General features: G+C 38.8%; 2 protein-coding genes across 5 annotated transcripts; one reads left to right on the top strand and one right to left on the bottom strand.

Annotated features, from left to right (window-relative positions):
- Positions 1-320: 320 nt before the first annotated feature.
- Positions 321-11,968, bottom strand: eif4eb (eukaryotic translation initiation factor 4eb). Of its 4 annotated transcripts, none has more exons than XM_041971537.1 (8): positions 11,894-11,968; positions 10,668-10,771; positions 7,694-7,732; positions 6,265-6,360; positions 6,062-6,125; positions 4,975-5,088; positions 694-833; positions 321-612 (listed from the first exon to the last, which is right to left on the bottom strand). In XM_041971537.1, the coding sequence occupies exons 1-8, from the start codon at positions 11,909-11,911 to the stop codon at positions 498-500; spliced, it is 690 nt and encodes a 229-aa protein (XP_041827471.1). In that variant the 5' UTR covers positions 11,912-11,968; the 3' UTR covers positions 321-497. The 4 variants fall into 4 exon arrangements, with proteins under 4 accessions (XP_041827471.1, XP_041827470.1, XP_041827474.1 ...); XM_041971536.1 differs by lacking the exon at positions 11,894-11,968 and adding an exon at positions 11,577-11,640; XM_041971540.1 differs by lacking the exon at positions 7,694-7,732.
- Positions 11,969-12,012: 44 nt separating this feature from the next.
- On the top strand, positions 12,013-23,247 carry metap1 (methionyl aminopeptidase 1). Its single transcript, XM_041971535.1, has 12 exons — positions 12,013-12,165; positions 13,332-13,383; positions 13,589-13,698; positions 13,904-13,964; positions 18,093-18,184; positions 18,273-18,356; positions 19,312-19,450; positions 20,019-20,150; positions 21,187-21,330; positions 21,438-21,503; positions 21,701-21,863; positions 22,747-23,247. The coding sequence occupies exons 1-12, from the start codon at positions 12,049-12,051 to the stop codon at positions 22,799-22,801; spliced, it is 1,215 nt and encodes a 404-aa protein (XP_041827469.1). The 5' UTR covers positions 12,013-12,048; the 3' UTR covers positions 22,802-23,247.
- The last annotated feature ends 436 nt before the right edge of the window (positions 23,248-23,683 follow it).

Genomic DNA, 23,683 nt, shown 5'->3' on the forward strand with positions numbered 1-23,683 from the left:
TATATCAACACTCAAATGAATACTTTAAAAAGGTTGATTACTTGCAACAATTCAAGGCAAAAAGCATAAAACAAAGGCTTAACTGTAGAATATGCAAGCAAATTAATATAATAAATTAAAGTTCTTAATGTCATAAAGGTCTACAGCAAACCAACAATGCTGTAAAAAAGGGAGAAAATATACAGTTTTTGCATTTCAGGATTCCCTGCCATAAAAAAAAAAAAAAACCACAATAAAATCAACGGAATTTACTTGGTAGAGTATTAAACACTCTGAATATAATTCACTATCTATACCTCTTATTGTTAGTGTTGTGGGAGATTTGTTTATGTTTTTATACCGCTGTTGTGTAAGTCCTGGGCTGCTTATGGAAAATTTGGCTTGTGGTCTTGAATTTCTTTCCTCCTCCAGATGGCATTCAGCAGAGTCTTTGCAGCAAAATAAACTTATGCACCAACAACAAATAAGACAAGAAAAAGAGGCACAAAGGGCATTTCTCAAACAACAAATTTGTTCTTGGTGGTTGAGCCGCTTTTGGTAGCTGTGTCCGTGTGAGACTGGTAGCCGATAGTCATCTTCATGGGAAGTCCCAAACGCTCCTTGTAAACCCTCCTGTTGACAGAAGAATAACATAAAAGGGGGCAAAGACTCTTGTCGCCTGTTCAGTCTGAAGACTTGAAGGATGATTCTCACCCTATGTGTGTTACAGCCTCCCGGTTCTCGAAGTCTGATGTCCAAACGGCTATTTTATCTCCTTTGTTGCGGATGTTGACAACAGCTCCGCAGACATCATCGCTGTAGTCATCAAAAGCTTCTCCGACTAAGCACAGGAGCTGGTGAAAGGAGAGAACAGGAAAAAGAAAAAACTGTTGTTATGACATCATGAGTCATGCTCAGTTAACAGCGAAAGGAAGGCCTTCTTATTCTCATAAAAGGAAGAGGTAACTGACAAAGTTCTGTTCTCACAAATTAAGTTTTAAGGAGTGAGACTGAAGTGTTACTTCACATTAGACTTCCAGCAATTACATTTCAATAGCAGATGTTCAACCTTGGATATTGTGCATGTTAGTGTGCATTACCAGGTGGAAAGAGGAGATGAGGAAAAAAAAAGTAATGGAGTCCATATTAATGTAATTGTTCATAAATTTATTTTTGGGTTCTACCGTGTGTTTGTGCACCTCGACACCTTTTGGATAAATGTGTTCTTTAAGGTCATGATCACATCGAATAATATGCTAGATTTGGTACTAGGGGGCTCGGGTCAGCTGATTGTTTTAACATTTAGCTGGTCTGAGTTTCCTTTCACACTGTCCCTCTTAGCCAAGCTAACCAACTCATTTTTAATCTTGGTTAATGCAGTACAATTTCTGATTCTGCCATATACTGTATGTTGTAGTACGCTTCCTGCATTTGGTTCACTTGGAGTGAAATGAGACCTACGTTTGTAGGTGGACCAGAGTCCACTTCTTTGATGCACATCAGAGTTCAGGTGCACATTCACACCTTGCAGTGTGAAAGCAAATGGACCATCCAGTGAACCAAAGAGAGGACGTTGACGTACAGCGCATTGTAAAACAACACCAGGGCTCCAGACTGTGACCAAATGGCCGCATTTAGCAACTAAAATGGGAGAGTGTGTGAGTAATGGCGACCAGTACATTTGCAGGTCTTTTTCTTGTAGTAGTTATAATAGCATTGAATTTGTCACTAACTTCTGCTTCCCCCTTTCTGCCCAGTAGTTCACAGTAAGGCGCAAATTAGCTGCTGGTTTGCCGACTCAAACTAACTTCAATACGAGAAAAGGAGACGAACACCAACGAAGAAGACGACAGCCAATCTGCGTGTAAGCGGGGACGAACGACCACTGTGATTGGCTTACGTGTGGAAAGAGGCGGGTCTTGGGATTTGGAATTTATTTCCTACTTAGCGACTTTGTCGCTATATTTAACGCGTTTTCAGACCCCTCTAGCAACTTTTTTTTTTTTTTTAAAGCGACTAACAACAAATCTAGTTACTTTTCTGGTATCACTGGAGACTTTTGGAGACTGCATGAATGAATGTAGTTTACGCTTCCCAATGAGGAGCGGGTACTGCGCAGACCCCTCCCCCGTCCAAAAGCACTCATACGAGGCTTTTGTCTTCTTGCAGCAGCAGCAGCTGCATTCAGAGCAGATGACGTTCACCTCTGTTTCATGATCAGGCTGAAAATGAAACGTACAAAGCTGCTGCTGGAGGATCCTGCGCTAGCTTACCGTCTTATAGTAATGTCTATTAATGAAGAGTGTGGACAAAAGTATTTAAAAAGTTAAAAGTGTTGTGACATGTTCCAGAATCCTAATTAAAAACTAAATACACCCCAAAAAAACTGAACTAAAAAATAAAATATTGACAATTATTTTATTTTTTATTTATTTAGCTGTTCTAAACATTTTTTGGTTGTCTTATAAATTTTTGCCTTTCCCACTACCTCCCTCTTTATGGCAGCATCCATTACAACTATATGTACCAGGCTGATTATGCTAATTAGCAACTTCTAGCGACTTGTAGGACAGCCAATAGCTACTTTTCTTACTGAGGAGTGGGAACAGTGGCTGGAGAGGAGTATCAGTCTTACCAGGAACTACATGGACCAGTCACACCATGCCCTGTGGGGGATGATGGTGAAAAGTTGCCGTTCTGCTTCGACTACAAAGTGAAAATCAAATCAAATCATCAAATCTGATTTGACAAGTTCTATGTCTACTTGTTTTTTGTTTAGTGCGACCAGTAAGATTTTTTGTTTGTCAACTGCAAAAAAAAAAAAAGTGAATTGTAAACACTGTAATTTCTGAATTTATTTTGCAAGGCGACTTCAGTGTACACCCCTAAATTTTCTGCTTGCGCTCCTAAAAATTTAAGTTAGGGGCCACTGTGCTCCTCATAAAAAAGTTAGTCTGGAGCCCTGAACATGCTGGACCACTTGCTGCCTCTCCTGCTGCTCATATTGGACAAATCTTTGTGAAAACTGAGTTAGATCAGAACACCAAAGTAAAAATGCTGCTCCATTGTTTACATGTGGTGAATGCGCCAGCTTAATGGGAATGATTTCTGTTTGTGGTCCTGCCCAATCATTGAGCAGGGTTTTCTTCTTCCCGCTTTTTCTTTCTTCTTGGTGAGTGGCCTTTACTGGAAATTTTGCCCCTAGTGAGCAGTGGCGTGATGTTGTCCAGATGATTTGGTCCACTTGGGTAAAATGCAGTGTGAAAGCAACCCAAGTCAAATGAATGTGCACATTTTTTTTTAAATTCTCAGCCCAGTTGGACAACATCCCCCAGACTTTCCTGGTGATAAAACAATCTAAAGGCCCATTTATGCTCCTCGCTATAGATGGATACAGGCTTTCGACTGTGTTCTGTATCCTTTAAATGAATAATTTGGTCCATTTTCAGAGACTTTACAGATGTGCCTAATGTAGCCAACAGAGTAGTACCACTGAGAACCAAGGGGGCAGTGTTGCACAGCACAGCTGACGTGCAACCTGCAGAAGAAACGATGTCGATATGTATTTAATGGCTGCTGATTCATTTTCCATTAATGACTGAAATGATGTGACAAAAAACAAAGAGAAAAAATGTCCAACTTGTGAAATGTCCTGATGAGGTGAACAAAGACTAATTTATTAGTCTTTAATATTCTTAAAGTTCAGATCTCAGATAACATGTTGACGTTAATAAAACAAAAAATACTGGATCCATTTTAAGCCGTAATACAACTCAGAAACTACTACAATGATGGTAGACTGGGCTTGTTCAGCTGCGTCTCCGTGATGGACACAAAGTTCTCAGCACAAGTGTTGCCATCTTTACTTCTCATGGAGAACTTAAAAAGCTTATATTTTTGTGTTTTCTGTCTGCAGGTTGGAGTGTGCTCACGCATCGGGGTGGAAACTCTGCCACGTGCAATAAAGAAAACGTAGAGGGAGAAATGAGGTGCTGTGGTGTAAAAAGATAAATAACATCAGACTGTTTGGTCAAGGACAAAGTATAAACCTGGCTTCCGTGTTTTGGCCACAGGTTGCATCTTGCAGCTGGTAAGTGAAGCCGTTCATATCTCGACTGTGTCCTTGCGTTAGAACGTAGAGCAGTTCAGATTTTTATGTCATCTCACGTGTTAATTGTTCATCTCATGTAACAAAATACTTTTCTCTTAATGCCAAATGGAAGCTGGAATTTAAAAATAAATCGCTAACCAAATTACAATTTGTCAAAAAAGTCGCAATTTCATTTTTTTCTAGAATCATTCATACGCATGTTACAGACCACCACCTTAACTGCACTGCCTCCTTTTTTATCTCTGTACATTATTGTTACACTCTCTGAATGTCTTAAGAGGGCTTCCTGCCATTTATTGATGGGAGATGTTTTTATGATGATGATTATGATGAGATGTGTTGGATTAAAATCTCAGCACATCAATATTATTTGTCACACTAAATAAATCATGTCACTGTAAGAGAAAATAACTTCTTTCCACAACAGCTATAGTTCTGACTTTACAGTAAGACCCTTGTGCTTAGATGCAGGACACACAGAAGCTTGCTCAGTGCCTGTGCATCACTGTCAGTGACCTTAAGAACATCAAGGGAGCTCACCATAACACTGTGAGAGAGCAGCAAGTGAGCTGATTTTCACCTACTTTAATATGACAGGGTTGTGATCCCTTACCATCAGCTCAGAACACAGTCAAAGTAATGGCATGTCTGAGATTTCATAGATAAAACAGATGGCAGCAACAATAAAACCACCTTCTCTGTGGCTCAGGGGTGTAATAATCACCCAGTTCTGCAGGTAACAAGTGTGATGATAGAGTAGTAATTCTAATCATTACAGCCAGCAGGTAATAAATACTTCTTTGGGGAGAGGCTACAGAAATGATGAATAGTGTCTTTGGTTTGAGTTATAAAAGAGAAAGAACAGCAGCTACAGAGAAACCTACAGTTTCCAGCCAGAAACGGTCCAGGTCTATTCTCCTCTGCTGCTTGGTGAGTGTGATCAGCCAGCGTCCACCTCGCTTGTTCCTCTCATCCTCCCACATCGGCTCAATGCCATCCTGCAGCATTGGTTCAAATTGCCAACACAGTCAGAACAAGTGCACTAGTTTCAGCACGAATTCCAATGTACCAGCAATAAAGCTATATTTACAACTTAAGCTTTTTACCTAGCAGTGACTTAAATATAAACAATTGATTACTGTTGATACATGTCAAAACAGCACAATTAGTAGTTATTAAATTTCTAGCACATCCTGCACACATGATTTAGCAGCACCTATTATGTAAATGTAGCAACCAATGATGTAATAACATCCAATAACATAATACGTTGCTAATATTGTAATACGTTTTTGAGCCAATAATGTAATAAATGTATTAAAATAACTTTTGAAAATGTAATAACTGCAGCTGATAATGTAATATTTCATTAAAAAAAGACTACATTTCCCAGAAATATAAGACATTTTCAGTTTTTGTGCAATTTGCTCTTATGAAGTAAGTATAATTATATTATTGGCAAGTTATCATGTTATTGTTTTTATTACATTATTGGTTGCAACATGCATGTCCCTCATTTCTCCATCCTTGCATGCATAAGTAGAACCTAAATCTGGGGAGGTGTTTGCTTTGCCTGTTCTGGACAGGACATTATCTATGTATATGTAGTTCAGTACACCATAGAGCAGGGATCTCCAACTCCGGACCTTGTGAGCTACTGTCCTGCAGGTTTTAGATTCTAACCTGATGCCACAAAACTGACTCAAGTCACTGGGTCATTAACAGGCTTGTGCAGACGTGTGTTGTAGTAGTAGACATCTAAAACCTGCAGGACAGTAGCTCACGAGGACCGGAGTTGGAGACCCCTGCCATAGAGCAATTGTTAGCACCCTGAAGGTAATGACAAGGAGAACTGAGAGAAAAAAATATTAAATTTAACATTTGGTTTGATTTTACTAAACTTCAGTGTGTGCACTCGACCTTCTCCCTCTCTCTGCAAATTTCCAAAACAGGTAAGCGAATCGAGCATACCTTAAAAAGGGAGTAGTCACAACCTGACATGAGGTTGCTTGACAACTGAATATGGTTGTAGAGGCTGAAACAGAGAGTGTGATGTTAACAAAACATGCCTGCCAGCAGACTTGACAGTATTAAAAAAAATACTAGAGTCATGACAGCTATTCTTTTTGTCTGTTAATGAAAGTGCTGGAAATCAGACTTTTATTACTCCTTACGCCCAGAAATCTTCAACAGTGTCAAACTTGGAGATGAGTCTCAGGTTGGCCTGCCATGTTTTGCTCTTGTCATTCTTAAAGAACCACAACGACCATCTGTTGGAAACAAACAAAAAAAAAAATCTTGCATGAAATACAAACATTTGACAAATAAAAGCAATCAAAGTAGCTCAGTTTGAGGCAGAAGGGCCACATATGAATCCCACCAGATGCTTTTGATGTGCAGTAAACCATACAATCACTGTTTTGGTCCAATTAACTCTGATGCTGTGTCATACAAATCCAACTCTAAATCCTTCTATTGCTATCCAGTAGCCTGAAACTCTTTCAGCTGAAGAATAATAAAGCAAAGTGTGACTGTTATAAAGTAATTAAAGCAGCCACTGTGTCACAGTGGGTGCCTTCAAACGAGAGCACAGTCCACATAAATGCCAAAGAAGGACAGAATAAGTCATTTAATGCAAATTAAATTCCTTCAGTTGAACTGAATATGCATAGCAGACTGTCACACAAGCATATGTGTGATACAGCCTGTCAGCTTTTCAGTTTGTGGCAGTGTGTATGTGTGTGAGTGTTTTCGTTTTTAACTTGTCAGTCATAGGAGAATATCTGATTAAAGCCATAATCTTAAATAGAGCATTATAAAGTACCTCTGATGGACAGCAACAGTTCCTTTGCCTCCTGGTTACATCCTAAGATATGCATCAGTACGCCATGTCGCTTAAAAAAACTTATTAAATTAGTTAAACTGAGTAAGAAGTTGGCTTATAATAAAATAGAATTTCTGATAAAAAAAATGCCACCAAAAAGATTATTACATAATTTTTGAGCATCAAAACGTTTCAGTAGCCTCTTACAACAGAGCTGAGAAACTTTTACTTACGTTTTTAGTTTTTTATGCTGACTGTCTTTCTGTTGAGTTTAGCTTCTTTATTTGACCTTGTTGGACATTAATATCCTTGTGGAATTTAAATATACATAAAATATTCAGCCATTGCTTATCTGTATTCAGCAAAGGGGAGATGGAAGCTATGTGAGTGTGGATTGAGAGAAAAAACACTCAACAGTTCTGGACAGGAGATCCAGGAGACCCTCACAGACAATCACAGACCCACTATGGGGGAAATATAAACTCTCCAGTCCTGCAGAAGGCATGCATTTCAACTGGTACAATTTAATATCACTCTAATACTGTGTATATATTTCAACATATTAAATTTGTTGTGCAGATCAAAACAAATCATTCAAATGTAATCAGGTAATCGTGCATACTCATTTCATTTACCTTCAATATATTTTTATAGCAAAAGCTGAAAACACGATAAACTAAAGCAGCTATTCATAATCTGTTTTAAAGTTTACATGTTTTATATTTGGTGAGAAAAGAAATAAATTCTGCATTTTTATTTACTTTTCTAACATTTTTTACCCGTAATCTTGAAGGCAGTTCTGACAGTGGATCAGCTTCCTCTTGTGAACACAGCAGCCATTATTTTCAGTCAACAGTCGATTCATTTCTCTGTTTCACTTCTGCGTGAGCACTTCCATTCAGCTGCTTAACCAAGGGTCAAAGACTGTGACACATAGGTCTTCAATCTGATGCATGGGTTGATCTTGACATCTATACACTTCTACACACACATCTGGGAGCGGTCTCTCTTACTGAGGTGGCTTCTTTTATTGTAAACACATAACACAGCTAGAAGTGATGATGAGTGGCAAGGGAGGAGTAGATCTCTTAAATAGGAAGAAGATGGCAAAGGACTGAGAGAAGGCAAAAACCATAAAAAAAAGCTATGATCACGGACACTCACTGGCCACTTTATTAGGTCTAACTTGCTTGTATCATGCTGGACCCCTTTTTGATTTCAGAACTGCCTTAATTCTTCATGGCATAGATTCAACAAGGTGTTGGGAACATGCCTCTGAGATTTTGGTCCATATTGACATGACAGCATCACACAGTTGCTGCATTCGCTGCACATCCATGATGAGAATCTCCCATTCCACCACATCCCAAAGCTGCTCTTTTGGACTGAGAACTGGTACCTGTGGAGGCCACTGGAGTCCAGTGAACTCATTGTCATGTTCAAGAAACCAGTTGTACATGATCTGAGCTTTGTGACATGGCGCATTATCCTGCTGGAAGTAGCCACGAGAAGATGGCACACTGTGGTCACAAAGGGATGGACATGGTCAGCAACAATGCTCGAGTAGGCTGTGGTGTTTAAAAATATCCCCCATATCATTACACCACCAGTATAAATCATTAATACGAGGCAGGATGGATTCATGCTTTTGAGTTGTTTACTCCAAATAATGACCCTACCATATGATTGTGGCAGCTAAAATCAAGGCTTATCAGACCAGGCGACATTTCTCCAATCTTCTGTTGTCTAATTTTGGGTGAGCCAGTGTGAACTGTAGCCTCGGTTTCTTGTTCATAGCTGACAAGACTGGTACCTGGTGTCTGCTGCTTTAGCACATCTGTTTCAAGGTTGTACATGTTGAGCATTCAAAGATGGTATTTTGCATTCCTTGGTTGTAGGGATGTAGCGGTACATGTATCCGTATTTGGATTTTTCATTACGGAAAATAACTACCTTGTACTATGCCAGCGGGTGTTATGGCTAGCAACAGTTTAAAAGAGAAACCAGAGCTTAAAGACCCTCTTCTGTCATTAAAATCTTGTGTTGGGGAGCACTTTGGCTTCCCAGTAAAGTATATAAATGGACAAACAAAACCAGTCTCCTGGTCTTGTGTCGAGCTGTGATGGAGATCCGTTCTCCCTGTAGCTCTGCCCCCTCCACCTGTGGATGGAAGTGCGCTCTCACTGAAAACTCGTTCTGGATGAACTCTGCTCAAACCACAAAATCATTATGGAAATCATGAAGGCCTTTTGTCTTATGGAGTTTAATTTAATAAAGGACTTTCTTATATTTAAATTTCCCGACAACGTTTGTGCTAAACAATAACAAACACTGTGAACTTAATAAAAGATGTAAAATGGTTGAAGGTTTTTATTTTGAATACAGATTTATATGAAAATGTGTGCTCATTCAAACTCATCTGTAGGGGGGAGACATCTTTATTTATGCCATATTTTTATTTATTTAAGAATCTTTTATTGGAGAATTTACTGCAAGCAGGTTTCTTTTTTGTTTTATTTTAAATTTCATTAAACACGTTCCTGTTTACACCACAGTTAAACCTTTTTATGCTTTGCACTTGTTCCCGTATTGTTCCGAAAAGATCTGAACCGTGATCTTAAAACCAGGGTATGTACCAAGACGTGATTTTGGTGAATCATTACATCCCTACTTGGTTGTAATTAACGTTTTTTTTAGTTACTGTTGCCTTCTATCATCTCCACCCTCTGACATCAACAAAGTATTTTGCTTCAGATTCAGTGGATATTTTCTCTTTTTCGGACCATTCTCAGGAAATCCTAGAGGTGTTTATGTGCAAAAATCCCTGTAGATTAACTGTTTGTGAAATACTAAGACCAGGCTGTCTGGTATCGGCAACCATGCCACGCTCAAACTCAATTAAACCTTCTTTCTCCTGCAGTCTAATGTACAGTTTGTAATTCAGCAACACGTTTTGACCATGTCTGTGACTAAATGCACTGCGCTGCGCTGCGCTGCTGCCGTCTGATTAGATATTTGTGTTAACAAGCAGTTGAACAGGTGGACCTAATTAATAGGACAGTGAGTGTGGATTTAATTTCTCCAAAAACTGCTGAAAAGGCAAATTTGCCAAAAACAAAACAATACAAGCAAACTCTTGCTGTTTAACGTCCAGCCTGGAATGAAACATATTCAACAGCATCAATGACTATAAAGAAAGTTAAGCCCAATTTGTAGCTTGCATTTTAACATTCCTGTTGTGTTTGTACCAACAACACAATTAAACTGACTGGCTTATATGTTAATTAAATTGTGCACAGGCTTTACTAATTGCAGTGTGTCTACATGGAAATTATGCAGGCACACTTTTATTTTTTTTATAGCAGTATAAAACAATTTCCAGTTGAGAGTAGCTTTATCCTTTTACTTCCTAATAACAACTTTCAACAGATTCTTAGACATCAAATTCTTATCTAAATTACACTATGATGCACTAAAAAGAAGAAGAAGAAAAAAAAAAGCAACACATGTTCACTGGCTGCGATTAATGATATGAAAGCTTCCCTACACAAGACTGTAACTTACTTAAAAAAATAAAAACATGATAACCAACAAGCTTTTTATCCCAAATATAAAATATGTTTATCAGCATCAAAAAAGCAGCACTAGCGTTAGTCCATTGTGTTATCTTTGAAGTTAATTGAATTTGTGTGTGTTTTATGCTTGCCTTAATCAAACTTGTTTGAAAATTAATTTTTATTTACAGGCACTGACCTGTTCTGAAGCGGATGCTTGATGTAAGCCTCTGGACTCACAATCTCCTGTCCAGTCTCCTCAGCTCCATCTTCTTCAGGGTGGGGTGGACTCGGGTTGGTTTCCTAAACAAGTTCAGTGGAAGAATATATGCTGGATGAGGAAGTAATGCAGGGGATTTTTCTGTCATCAGGGAAAATGTAATTCTTTCCAGGGTCCATTCATGGCTTTACTGACACTTGTTGAACTATTTAGCCAAGGATGCTAAATATGATGCTGGGACAAGTAAATACCAAAGCTTACAAAACAACTGTTCAAATCTTAAACAATGTAGAATCTAGCTGAACAAACTGCAATAATTACTGCAAAAATAAATTCCAGGCTGTAAGTGCTCAGAAATGAAACCTAACATGAACATCTGGAACACATTTCGGTGGGATGTGAAGCCACAGTTTGGCTAGCTGACTCAAGCTAACGTTAGCCCTTAGCCTTGTTGTGACATTTAACTACAGATTCATTTTGCAACATCATGTCATCGGAGCTACTAAAAAAAAAGCATAAATAACGTTGAGCTCTCCCGTATGTTGCACAGTTACACATTCACCATGACATGACTTTAAAAATAAATAAATTTAAAAAAGCATTTGGAGAAATTTTACATTTTTTTAAAGTCATGTGTTTTCAATATACAGCAAATTGTTTTGGGGGGACGTATTAAATAAATTAAATAGTCTAACTTTAACCGTTGTCAGCAGCGAAACTAGCTACCGCTGCATCATAGAGGTCAACACGGGCCAGTGCCGACCAGTTTTAACTATCGAAATTTATCTACAAAACCACAACCATTGAAATATGATTGATTATTCTGAAAATGTTTAGGCAATCAACAAAGGTCTATTGATAATCAATCTCTCAGGTATATCCCCTTACCATAATATGAGCAACATCGAAGTTGTCCATTTTTAAATAATGTCATTTTTCTAACAGCTCGTCGTTTAGTTACAACGTCAGCCTGAAAGTTGGGAGATCTCCATACACTAGCATTCCTTCTTTCACGCCAGGGGTCGTGGCACAGAACACACATTTTAAACTACTAAAATCAGCACGTGCAGTTATCAAGAAAGTCAACAGCCTTTTGAGGATAAATTTTTATACTTCTACATAGACTTTTAATTAGATTTTACCCTGTAATTAAACCGTGAAGCCCACCCATATGTTTTGAAATGTTCTGTACTGTGAGTACTCACCGGTTCGGCAGTCGCCATCTTACAAATCTCTGTTAGGAAAGTTTCTGTTGATTGGACCGAGCTGTGCAACGTGACGTCGCTACTGTGCACATGCGCGTTGTGCCGCTGCTGGCTGGCTGCTCGTCTGCGACTCCACCCCTCCGACAGACGAAGGCATGGCGAGCACCGAGGCCAGAAGGGAGTGTGAGACAGAGGGCTGCAACAAGGACGCCAAACTTCAATGTCCCACATGTATCAAGCTTGGTATTCAAGGCTCCTATTTCTGTTCACAGGTACTGCTGCTTTTTCGGTTTAAGCGGTTAAAATGTCAGCTTTAGCTGCACACCGGGGCCCTCTGTCACATCACGAGGCTGCTAACTGTCAAGCTAGAAATGTGTGCTCCAGGTGCTTGTAAACCGATAACATTTTGATAAACGTTAACGAATACATTTGGACTATATCATGTTATACATACTTATTTGGATAAAATATAGCATTAAGAGATAATAACAGATAACACTGTTACTACTGAAGGCCAAAGGATAATATCTAGCTAGCTAACTGTTGGCTGGTTAGCTACAGTATAACTATCTGATATAACTTATCTGATCAAATTAAAAATCTGTAGTCCAATGGTCTTTGCCCGACAGAAGAAAGACTACGTATTTAGTTAAGTGCATAATGTTTATAAACTTTTTGTTTTCATAGTTAGACTAGTGTTGGTAATTCTTGAGGTTAAAGCTGCTAAGAGTTGCATGTCAGATCACTTAATGCCACGATGTTTGACCTGGTACTCTGCACACTCTGAGACCCATAAACATCGCTAGCTTTAAATATCTTTAGCCGCATATTTTGTGTTTGGCTGAATATTACAAAACCTATCATCCACATAGTGCACGGATAAATGGAAGGGACTTGTCTTACTCAGCTGTTAATAAGATCATGCTTGTCACATTCATGTGCTTTTAAGTTTTTCCTTTTTTTTCTTTTTAGCTGCAGCAGACACTAAATTTGGAAAGGTCACTGATGAAGGGGAAATTCTGATTAAGCCTAATCTAATCAAAATTACAATGTCATTTTAAGTCAAAACTCTAGAAATAGTTAGGTTGAGTAGGTATCAGACACTAGTTATCTTTACTGTGATTGCAACATTACCTGTGCAACCTAATCACCTTTTTACTTTTTGTACTTCCAGACCCTTTCTGCTGTTCATGGTCTTCTCCGTCTTCAGCTCAAATAAAATAAATACAGAAAATAAAACGATAAACAAAAACTTGAAAGTGTCTACCAGAACGGACTCATTATTTAATTTTGATAAAATAATCACTTGCATTAGATAAATCAAAACTGTTAAAGATGAGGATGAAGACAGATTCGGTGACCGTGCATATTAATGTTACACTTTAGAGAGGGATCAGTTTGCACTCTGATAACAGTACAAATAATTTTTTTCCTCCAGGAATGTTTCAAAGGGAGCTGGGTGTCTCACAAATTGCTGCACAAAAAAGCAAGTAAGTATAACCGATCACTGAGAGGTATGTTCTGTGTCATGCGCTTTCATTTTATACAGTCAAAATATAGTTGTAAGTTAAAAGCACAGATTTAGAAGTCACAATGAAAGTGTATCCTCTGTGAAGTGACACAGCTGTGTTAGATCCTTCAAAGTTCATGTGTTTTTATTTTTTTTTTAATATTTTATTTAAAATATATTTTAAGAGGAAGACCAGCACCAGAACGAAGCTAAGAACTGTGTGGAGAAGAACATCAACACAGACCCATGGCCAGGCTATCGCTATACAGGAAAGCTCCGCCCCCACTATCCACTGGTAAGTTTTTTTTTTTTTAAATTAAACATGGAAATTATAGCTACATATCACAGTATAGTTTACAGCAAAACCAAGTCATGTATCCACACCTGTTATTTGTGTAAACTTGTCAGATACCTAACAAAACTAATTTTAATGGGAAATATTGAAGATTTTGACTTGTTTAACTCTGTGTTGTAACTTCCCTGCTTGATCCACTATTTAGACCCCACTGAGGCCTGTACCAGGAGACATCCAAAGACCTGACTATGCAGATCATCCCAGAGGTAACCAAATCTACTTCTCATTTTTCATCATACATTTAAAAGGCATTGCTTCCTTTTAGCATAATTTTGTGGTGGAGCCAAATGTACTCAAATTTTCCTTTTTTTTCTCCATGCGGAAATGTCAGTGCTAACGTGTTATTAGTTTGCACAGTTGTTTAAAAGCTATAAAATCATTATAAGAGGTACTTAGTCCCTCTGAACTCACTGATTATATTAGCAAGACATCAGTTGATTTATTCATCTGGTGCTGCTTTGTACGACGGATCCCTAAAATCTCAATGACCACAACTAAAAGAGGAGTCTTAATGAAATCCTTTTTTATTTTTACAGCAAAATTTCTGTTTACTTCCTGTAAGAGTTGGAATCCATTGTAGTCCATGTACATCAGTATTATGGGATATAATAAAGTAAGGCTGTGGTTGGGCTTTTTATTTATATATATAAGAGGTCTGATGTGTGACAGTGATGGAAAGCTAGAAAGTCACTGCTGAACTGCACATTTGAAGTGATATAAACTGTGTTAACAACAGAGTTGTTGAACAAGTGAATTTGCCAAAGTTTGTTGACAAGCAGAAAACAGATCCCAAACCACTTTAACATACCAGTAAGCAATGGCATGGAGAGCTTTAACCTGTTCATCGCCTGTCTTGGTGCGTTACCGAGGACAATGCATTCAATCATGCATGTGTTTTCTATCAGTTTTGCGTGAATACACTGATGAGCTGATGTGTTCTCCTGTTGACTTAAGAACTATTCACAAACCGGGACGGTCTGTACAGCCGTGTAGGCAACGCTGCTGCAAAGCTGATCTAAGATCACAACCAGAATGCTGTGCTGTAGCTGTACTCTGTAACTTCATATTTAAGTTCACCTTAGTGAACAAATCAGTGATGGGGTGGAGCTGCAGCATACACACTCAACCAATTGCATTTGGTATTTGTGTATTTGAGCCATTATTGTATGCACTGAGCAAGCGTTGGAAAGATGTGTAAAAGTTACTAGTTTGAGTGGTTTGATTTAGAATTACTACAGACGTATTATTTAAAATCACAATTTGCTTTTTGTTTTTAACCTTTATATAAGTATATTGATATAGTTCTGTTTGCATGTGCAAATTCTGCAAAGTTGCACAGCTCTTGCAGACCCCAACATAAATTGGCCAACTTTTAAATGGAGCTAAGTGTATTTCTTCAGATGTCATTTCTTTCAAAGCTGATATTTCATACCTTAACCTGGAATTGATTTTGCTCTGTTCAACAGCCCAGTTACATCCCACTGTGATCACTCCCCACCGACTGTTTCAGATTTATTATAGGGAAAAGAAAACCTGCTGACAGGTCTGCTGTCACATGGGGTTTTTTATACTTCTTTTATATAAATTATCACACATTGTGATAATTCTAAGCTGTCACCTATTTCTCTGGGCAACTAATTCATTGTGCAACCATGGCAACGCCTGCATCCTTGTCATCTGACCACAAAGATCCATATTCAGGTAGTCATGGTTACAGTCTCCTCATTCTCTTGTGATTCCTATGCAGGGAGTGAAGCACAGATGTTGAGGGCTAATGTTTCCTAACATATCAGTGCTTTTAAGCTCAAACATTTTATTTTTTTTGTTTACATATACACGTATCATATAAAATATTAATTATTACTACAAATGAAGGAATCAGACCTGATCATTAAGACAACATGATGATGACAATCTCCCTTTTCTGAGCAGGTGTATCAAGGCGTAAGTAAATTGAATTGATTGTTGCTCTCATACTGTGGGCTCTTTGGGTCAGAAAGAAGCTATATTTGACTTGTACACAAATTTGTGTCACGTCCGTGTTGCTAGGCAACTGTTACGTTCATCTAGCAATCTTCATGTTGAGTTAATAAATTATAAATCAGTGAACTGTGATGATGCCAGACCTTTGACCAGTACTTATTACTAAACTGAAATTTATAAATAACTTTTCGCAGTATCTAGTGGAATAACAAGCTGCCTGCTTCATTTTGAAATGTGTCTGACTGCTCTGTGACCTGTGCTTCTCTTGTTCTCTATATAACAGTAACCGACATGCTCTGTTCTGACCAGTCAACAGTGTGAGTGTCATTAGAGTCTGTCTGCTCAGCCGCTGAAGCCGTAGTGTAGTCTGCAGGAGTGGCTAGTTATTCATAGCACCATGTATAGTACTACAAGATGCTTTCATGCTATGTTTTTTTATTTGAGCTGGAAAGTGTCAATACAGAAAAAGTACAGACTCCATGAGTCCTTTACCTGGAGCACCTGTGTCATGTAATGCAGCAGCTGTGGTGTGAGTTTTACTCTTTATTTATTTTCTGTTTTTAGGCATTTGACATTGTTAGAAATGGGACAAATCTGCTTTTAGTTATTGAGGTCGTAGTGGGAGTGTTGGGGTATTAAATTTCAAAGTAACTCCGTAAAAGAGGCCTTTTACCGGTCTGTCTGTGGTGCTAAACCAAAACGATATAACTCCCAACACTGTAGACTAAAAGCACACACACACAGACATAAGAAGCACAGACTATTCTCATTTTAACCAACTTGCTTTCCGTTCTTGCCAACTGAATGATATCAGTCACATAAGTATCCCTGCTAACAGTTCTAATTTAGATATTTCTAAATTCATATGGTAGTTAACGTGCAGTTAATGCAACAAAATGTGGAGAAGAACCAGTCAGTTTAATTTCCATTAATGTTAAAAAAGAAAATAATTTAAAATGCAAAAATAAGCAAAAAGTATAAAAAATATCAGAAAAAAAGACAAAAGGGATAAATAAGGGAAAATGTTTCTATATGCATGTGCAAGGTTCAGAGTGAAAAAGATTATAAACGCTTAAAGTGTCTGCGTGAATTTCTGTGACAGACACACATAAAAGGTTCATCGCAGGGTCTTGACCAGTTTATGTGGTAGATGTAGGTTATCTAATGAAGCAGATTTGTTATAAGACATCCAAAGACGTCTGTTAGGTTAGGTAAACAGGTCTCTTTTGTAAATATAAAGGTTAACTAATAAACATTTAAGTAAAAAATTCCTCACTTTTGTCATATTTTGCTATATTAATGGCTGCATTTTGTAAAACCCAGTATATGTTTTATTGTTACCTCTGGTCCAGGTTGTCAGTGTAAATGAGAATCAGTTAAAATAAAGGGTAATAATAATTATAAATAAACCAAGATTAGAGTTTACTGGTCAAGTCTATGCCCAAAGACTATCTTTAAGAGATTTTGAGGGGCATTGAGTCCTCGCAGCTAAAACGACGTCCAACTCTGCTGTCATTTTAAGCATAAAAATAAACTGAGTGTTTTATGTTTCAAACTTGTTTTTGAAATGCAAAAAACCTTGCAGCTCTAAAGAGGATTCTCATCTGTGACCCGACTACTCGGGTGGGGACGGAGAGCCATTGTCATCAATTAAAAGCGAAGCTGGATGATGCTATCCGAACCAAGCGGGGTAGCATTTCTGATGCAGCCCCTCAACATGACCAGCCTCTCACTGTCCCTGTGAAACATCAAAAATGATGTTTTTGTCACCCAAATAAAGAGAATATGTATGGAAAGGTTAAAAATTTATTGTGAGTTCACATCAAGTTTAGATTTTAGAAGCAGCTTTCTGGGAGTAGATTTGGCTTCTGCTGTAGAAAATATATATTTTTTTTATTTTTATTCTTATGTGCATTGTTTTTTCAAAAAGTTTTTTTTTTTCTTTTGCAAAATCTTTCTTTTTTTGGGGGAGTTGAATTAATCATGTACTATTTGGTCTGTTAAAGCTTCCAGGAGTCAGACCTCACAGAAGGTAAAAGTTGTGGAGCAGTCAGGAAAGACATGATCACTCATGCTGGTCTTGCTATAGATGCATAAATCTATCATGCTTAACTGCTAAACGATAGTAAGAATAGCAGCGCTTTGTGTCTTCTAAATAACACATTGATTCAGGCATCACATGTGATTGAAAACACAGTCAGGAGAATATAAATCCAGCTGCGTGAGACCGTCTGACAAGTGACAGACTGATAGCAGCTGACTTTGCTAGCTCTTGTTTGAAATAGCTCGCCATCTTCAGAGTATTGACGTGTGAGTGATGCCAGTTGTTTGTCCTTTTTTCCCTCCCATAGGGATGTCTGAGTCCGAGCAGTTCTTGAAGGGGACATCACAGATCAAGATCCTCTCTCCTGAAGACATTGAAGGCATGAGAGTGGTGTGCAAGGTGACAAAATTGACTTTCTCAGTCTCTGCGGTATGTGTGTTTTTAAGTTCTTATTGGAGTTTGGTTTTGACACGTATGCTATTTGCAGCTGGCACGAGAAGTTCTGGACATTGCAGCTGTTATGGTTAAACCGGGTGTTACAACAGAAGAAATCGACCATGCTGTGCATCTGGTATACATTCACACACAGACACACAAACAGGATAAAAGCCTGACAACTTGTGTCCTTTCTAGAAGCTAATGGATGCAGGCAGTTTGTAGAATTGTTCCCAAGTTGGATGAAAAAACATCACAAATGTTTTATGGGAGCAATGGGAATCTTGAACTGGTAATAATTTAAAGTACAAACACCAAGCAGCCACAACCTCAACAAAGTGCCAGGTGAGGCGAATAGTATTGATCACTTTGTGTATAAATATTGCTCCAAACCAAGCACACACTTTAGGTTTAGGTTTAGAGTCTCAAAGTATTAAAAAAAAAAAAGAAAGAATCAGCCATTTTAATTTCCATTCTAATGCAATAGAGGAATGACTGTTAAAAATCCCCATTACACCTTAAATAACCCCATATTGTTTCATTTATCCTCTTAATTTTGACAAACTGACAATAAAATATAAAATGTTTTGGTAAAATATCTCAACTATTTGATGGAATGCCTGAAATTAGATGCAAATATTTACACCCCCACCAGGTTAAACTACAATAACTTGTGATGAAAACTTCCATCAGGCTCAGTTATACTTTGCATATGGGTCTAATTTCTATATTTGAGCACACAAATGACAATGACTTATTTGTGTAGAACACCTGTTAGTGTCAGCATATTTTTTATGCCCACATCAGCTTTTTTTTCAAGGCATAGAACTGAGTTTTTCTGATAAATAATGTAAAATTGAGAGCTTTGTGATGTCCTAACTTCAGTGCAGGTAGTCAGTCAGTCTCTGAAGTTTATTAAACGCACATGTCCAGCTGTAGGGCTGCAGACAGAAGTGTGATCGAACCCTACACGGTGGCTCAGGTGTCCATCAGGCAGCTGCACGAGGACAGAAGGGATCACACATCTTTATTATAGAGCTGTCACCCACCTTTGTTTCACTTTGTTACCTTGGTTCTGTCTGTCTTTTAAGGCCTGCACAGCGAGGAACTGCTACCCCTCCCCTCTCAACTACTACAATTTCCCCAAATCCTGCTGCACGTCTGTCAACGAAGTCATCTGCCACGGCATCCCGGACAGAAGACCGCTGCAAGAAGGAGACATCCTCAACGGTGCGCTCATATCACTACGCCACTTCTCCCATCTGTGACAACAGTAAACGTTTTATTCTCAATGTCACATCAAGTCCAGGGAACAGTTGAGCTAAGTTTGGATGTGGAGAGATATTTTATGGATGAGAGCGGGAGAAAAAGATTTCTGCCTTGTGACGAATGGTTATAGCAGCATCTTGATGTGGTGTCAGCAGGAGTTTGGCCAATTTTAGCCTCTTTATGAATGCGTCTGGTAAGCCCACGTCTTCCATCCGCCACTCCCCTCAGAGCGTCTGATAGAGCACTTTCCAGAAACTCATCTCTCGCTGAGTGGTCCGACAAGACAAATTGTTTCATTAACCTTCTCCGGTGGGGCTTTGCCAGTCAGATCTCTGCTCTATATTTCTTCTTAAGTGGTACAAGTCCCAGTTTGCACACATGCACTTTCAATTTCAGGAAGGACATTTTGTTTGCAGCTGGACACCCTGCCACCCGCTATTGTTAATGCTGTACTAGATGTAATAGAATCTAGTTTTTAATTCAACACAAAGAGCCTGACATTGATTTTTTTTTTCCTTTGCATACACAGTGGATATCACCGTCTACCACAATGGTTTCCATGGTGACCTCAACGAAACCTTCTTTGTCGGCGAGGTGGATGATGGAGCAAAGAAGCTGGTTCAGACTACGTATGAATGCCTTATGCAAGCCATCGACTCTGGTAAGCACTCAACACATTTTCCTTGATTTCTCTGACTTTACACACTTTTGTCTGGTCACAGTGTGTGATGTGGGTTTCCTATTGAGCTGTTGTCAATGTTACACTAACAAAAGCAACAAAGGTGAAAAAGATGTGGTCAGTCTTTAGACAGGTGATTGATTAAAGCTACTGAAGACTGAAGCAGCCACATGAATTTTGAAGTGAGCAGGGATAAAGTTTGTGCTCGGACTCTGACTTATTTAGAACATTTTGGCTTTGAGTTACAGATCAACATCTCAAATTTTGGACTGCTGCATCCTTATAACTCCAGAGGTTTGCATCTTTGTCGACATATACACAATAGAAGAAAATAATACAACTAGTATTTTTCACAGCCTTAATGGATGCTAAAATATTTAAAGAATCACTTGATTTCAAATTAAATATCCATGGACAAAAGAAAAAAGTCTTCTCTGCATTGATCTGTAACATAACTTTCAACACGCTGAGCTTGTAACACATACAGAGACTTCCTCTCTCCTCAGATACAACACACTGCTTAGTACAGATGGACAGTGACCTAAATAACTCATACGTTGTTCTTGGCTTTAAAGGGTTAAAGCAAAGTCTGCAATCAACACCTGTTTTTATTACATAACCCCTACATTTTAAAGTACCTCAATATTTCTGGTCTAACTTTAAGGATATGTAATGTCATAACACAAATAAACTGCCCAGCAAATGACACATTGACAACCTGAGAAGCTGCATGCAGCTTTGCAGGATGTGTTTGAAAGCAGGGCTGCATCAGATGATTGGTCAACAAAACATATTGTTTTTTTTGTTTATATAACTTATTTGTATTATATAAACAGTAGGTTACTCCCTCCCACAGCCCTGTCTCAAACAGTTCAGATGAAGGAATGCATTACAACTGCAGATATGTGAGGACTGAATCAGTAAATGTTTGGCGCTTTGCATTAAAATGATGTGGGGAAACATGTATGTAAAAATAACATGAGGAACTAAATCATCCCCTCTGTCTGCTTCTCCTCAGTGAAGCCTGGCGTTCGCTACAGAGAGTTGGGTAACATCATCCAGAAGCATGCTCAGGCCAACGGCTTCTCTGTGGTGCGAAGCTATTGTGGCCACGGCATCCACAGACTTTTCCACACTGCTCCTAATGTGCCACACTATGCCAGTGAGTAGCACGACCTGCCTTAATCGCAGCCTCTGATCTGAAAACTACTGTTGAATCAGTTCATGTTTCCTCACAACTGCGTGATTTCTGACCTGTTCATTTTGCAGAAAACAAAGCAGTTGGAGTCATGAAGCCTGGCCATGTGTTCACCATCGAACCCATGATATGTGAAGGTGAGCGCATGCTCTGAATAATAATTATGGAGATCTTCAGCTTTGGATGTCAATAAAGTCTAACAGAAGCACTTAATACCTTACAGGTAACCTGCGAGTCAATGCCAGACTTGGAGGTGTTGTTTTCACAGCTCTGTTTAATTGATTGCAGGCTCACCCAAGTCAGAGATTGTGTGTGTTTGTGTGTGACGCCTCAGGTGGCTGGCAAGATGAGACGTGGCCTGACGGCTGGACGGCGGTGACCAGAGACGGGAAGCGTTCAGCTCAGTTCGAACACACCCTGCTGGTGACGGAGACCGGCTGCGAGATCCTCACCTGCCGTCCGGAGGACAACGGACGTGCTCACTTCCTGAGCCAAATGTAGGCTGAACCGGAACGTATCAAGGACTGGACTTTTCCAGACACCCAGCACCTCTGGGTCCCACACAAACAAACAAAACACACACACCTTTCAAACATGAGGCACCACTCCTGGAGCTCAGCGTGACTGCAGCTCTCATGGTTCTTTAAATTCGTTACTGGTTCCTCAAACTTAATGGAAGTACTTGAATGTGTCTTATATCAAATGTCGGTTGCTTTATTAGTGAGATCTGTATCCTCTGGAGGAAATAGAAGAGTATTTATGAGATTTGGTTTTTGCTAAGTGGTCAGGCTTGACATCAGGCCTGTTTTGATCTCTGGATCTCCTCATCCAGAGCATTTGTTGGCTGGCTAGTTGTTGTTTGTGCCGTGTGGACAAATTCAACTAGCACAGCACGCTTCACTTTTTTTCTGCCAGCCTCTGCTAACATAATGAAATTGTCAAATACTGTATTAATCCCCAAAGGGAAACTATAATAATAATTATGACAGTAAATATAGTCATATGCCATATAAATTTACCAGAGACGGAGGGATTAAGAATCAGCAATACTAAAGACACAGGAGGGTTCCAGGAAATGGGGCCTCCAAGATTTATTAACTATTTGTTCTAAATTTAGGCTTTAAAACAACTTGATTCAGGTTTGCATCTCAGGCAGCCATATTGGGTATCTTCAGGGCTGATGAAACAGAAGCAGAGATTAATGAATTTACAGTAGGTTTACATGTTAAAGCTAATTAACACATTACTCATTTGTTTAATTTGGACAAAAACAAATGTGATCAAACACAAACTTTATCTGAAATGTTTATTACCAAGTATTAGAGGTTGGCCAGCTGTTTTTCTACATTTTCAGGCTGTATTTTCGTGTTTATTATACAGATGTTGGAGAAAAGGAAAACCATCAGTGATAAGGTTGTTCCCCCAGCTGAGTTGATCATAACATGTCTCCGTCTAATTCACCTGTTGAGGTGTTCAGTACAGACACTGTAACACTTGTCACATCTCGACTCTGGTTATTATTAGTGCACAGCTGGTGGCAGAGAGCGGCAACGGTTGCTAAGAGAATGGATAGCGTTGCAGCGTCTGCATGAATAACCATAAAGTGCTGCTGCTGCTTTAAGGTGGCTCATGTGTTCAGAAGCCCTGGTGTAGCAAATTGAGCCTTAACATGTAAATCTAGGAACTAAAACTTTCTGGGTATCTACACCCCACCCTCCCCTTCCTCCCTTTCCTTCACCTTACTCTGTGATCACCATTGACCTTGATGTGGGGATTCTGATGCACACAGCATTAGATATTTCCTCACTTTCAGAGGAGTAATGTGATCAGTTTCTCTGCCATCTTTGTACTTCTGATGGAGTAATAAATGACTCTTCTGTACCTCTGTGTGGCTGACTTTGTCCTTAAATAGACAGAAAGTTGCTTCATTTACCAGTCTTTTAAACTCCGTGGAGGACCGTGCTGGTCAAGACATCAATAGAGATTTTATTTAAACCTCAATTTTACCAGCTTTCCCCTGTGAGATTACCTTCAGCTCAAAAATTTTAAATCAAGGTTTCAACTTTAAATCCACGAGTGTAGCTTCACAGGCAGTTTGTTTTTATTTTAGTGATGGAAAATGCATTGCTGTGATGCTGAGAATAAATACACTGTGTGATGAATTACCTAGTCTGACATGTTTTATTATGCTGTCATGTTTAAGACCAAAAGTGAAACATGTTGTGGTCAAAAGATTTGCAAATTAAGCCTTGAGCAATCCCTCAATTCTTTATGTTTTGCTTCCAAGCAGCCAGACTTTATTGTAATATTTAAAAAT

This window comes from Melanotaenia boesemani, chromosome 20 (assembly GCF_017639745.1).
Source record: "Melanotaenia boesemani isolate fMelBoe1 chromosome 20, fMelBoe1.pri, whole genome shotgun sequence".
NCBI lineage: Eukaryota > Metazoa > Chordata > Actinopteri > Atheriniformes > Melanotaeniidae > Melanotaenia > Melanotaenia boesemani.

What these genes read in the sequence shown, in the direction of transcription:
- eif4eb (XM_041971536.1), bottom strand. Translation starts at nt 11,606, where the DNA reads ATGGACAACTTCGATGTTGCTCATATTATG. An exon ending in ACTGTTGAAGATTTCTGGGC is followed by an intron (nt 6,126 to 6,264) that starts GTAAGGAGTAAT and finishes TCTCTGTTTCAG; the next exon opens with CCTCTACAACCATATTCAGT. An exon ending in GTGACTACTCCCTTTTTAAG is followed by an intron (nt 5,089 to 6,061) that starts GTATGCTCGATT and finishes CCAATGCTGCAG; the next exon opens with GATGGCATTGAGCCGATGTG.
- metap1 (XM_041971535.1), top strand. Translation starts at nt 12,049, where the DNA reads ATGGCGAGCACCGAGGCCAGAAGGGAGTGTGAGACAGAGGGCTGCAAC. An exon ending in TCCGCCCCCACTATCCACTG is followed by an intron (nt 13,699 to 13,903) that starts GTAAGTTTTTTT and finishes TCCACTATTTAG; the next exon opens with ACCCCACTGAGGCCTGTACC. An exon ending in CGAACCCATGATATGTGAAG is followed by an intron (nt 21,504 to 21,700) that starts GTGAGCGCATGC and finishes GTGACGCCTCAG; the next exon opens with GTGGCTGGCAAGATGAGACG.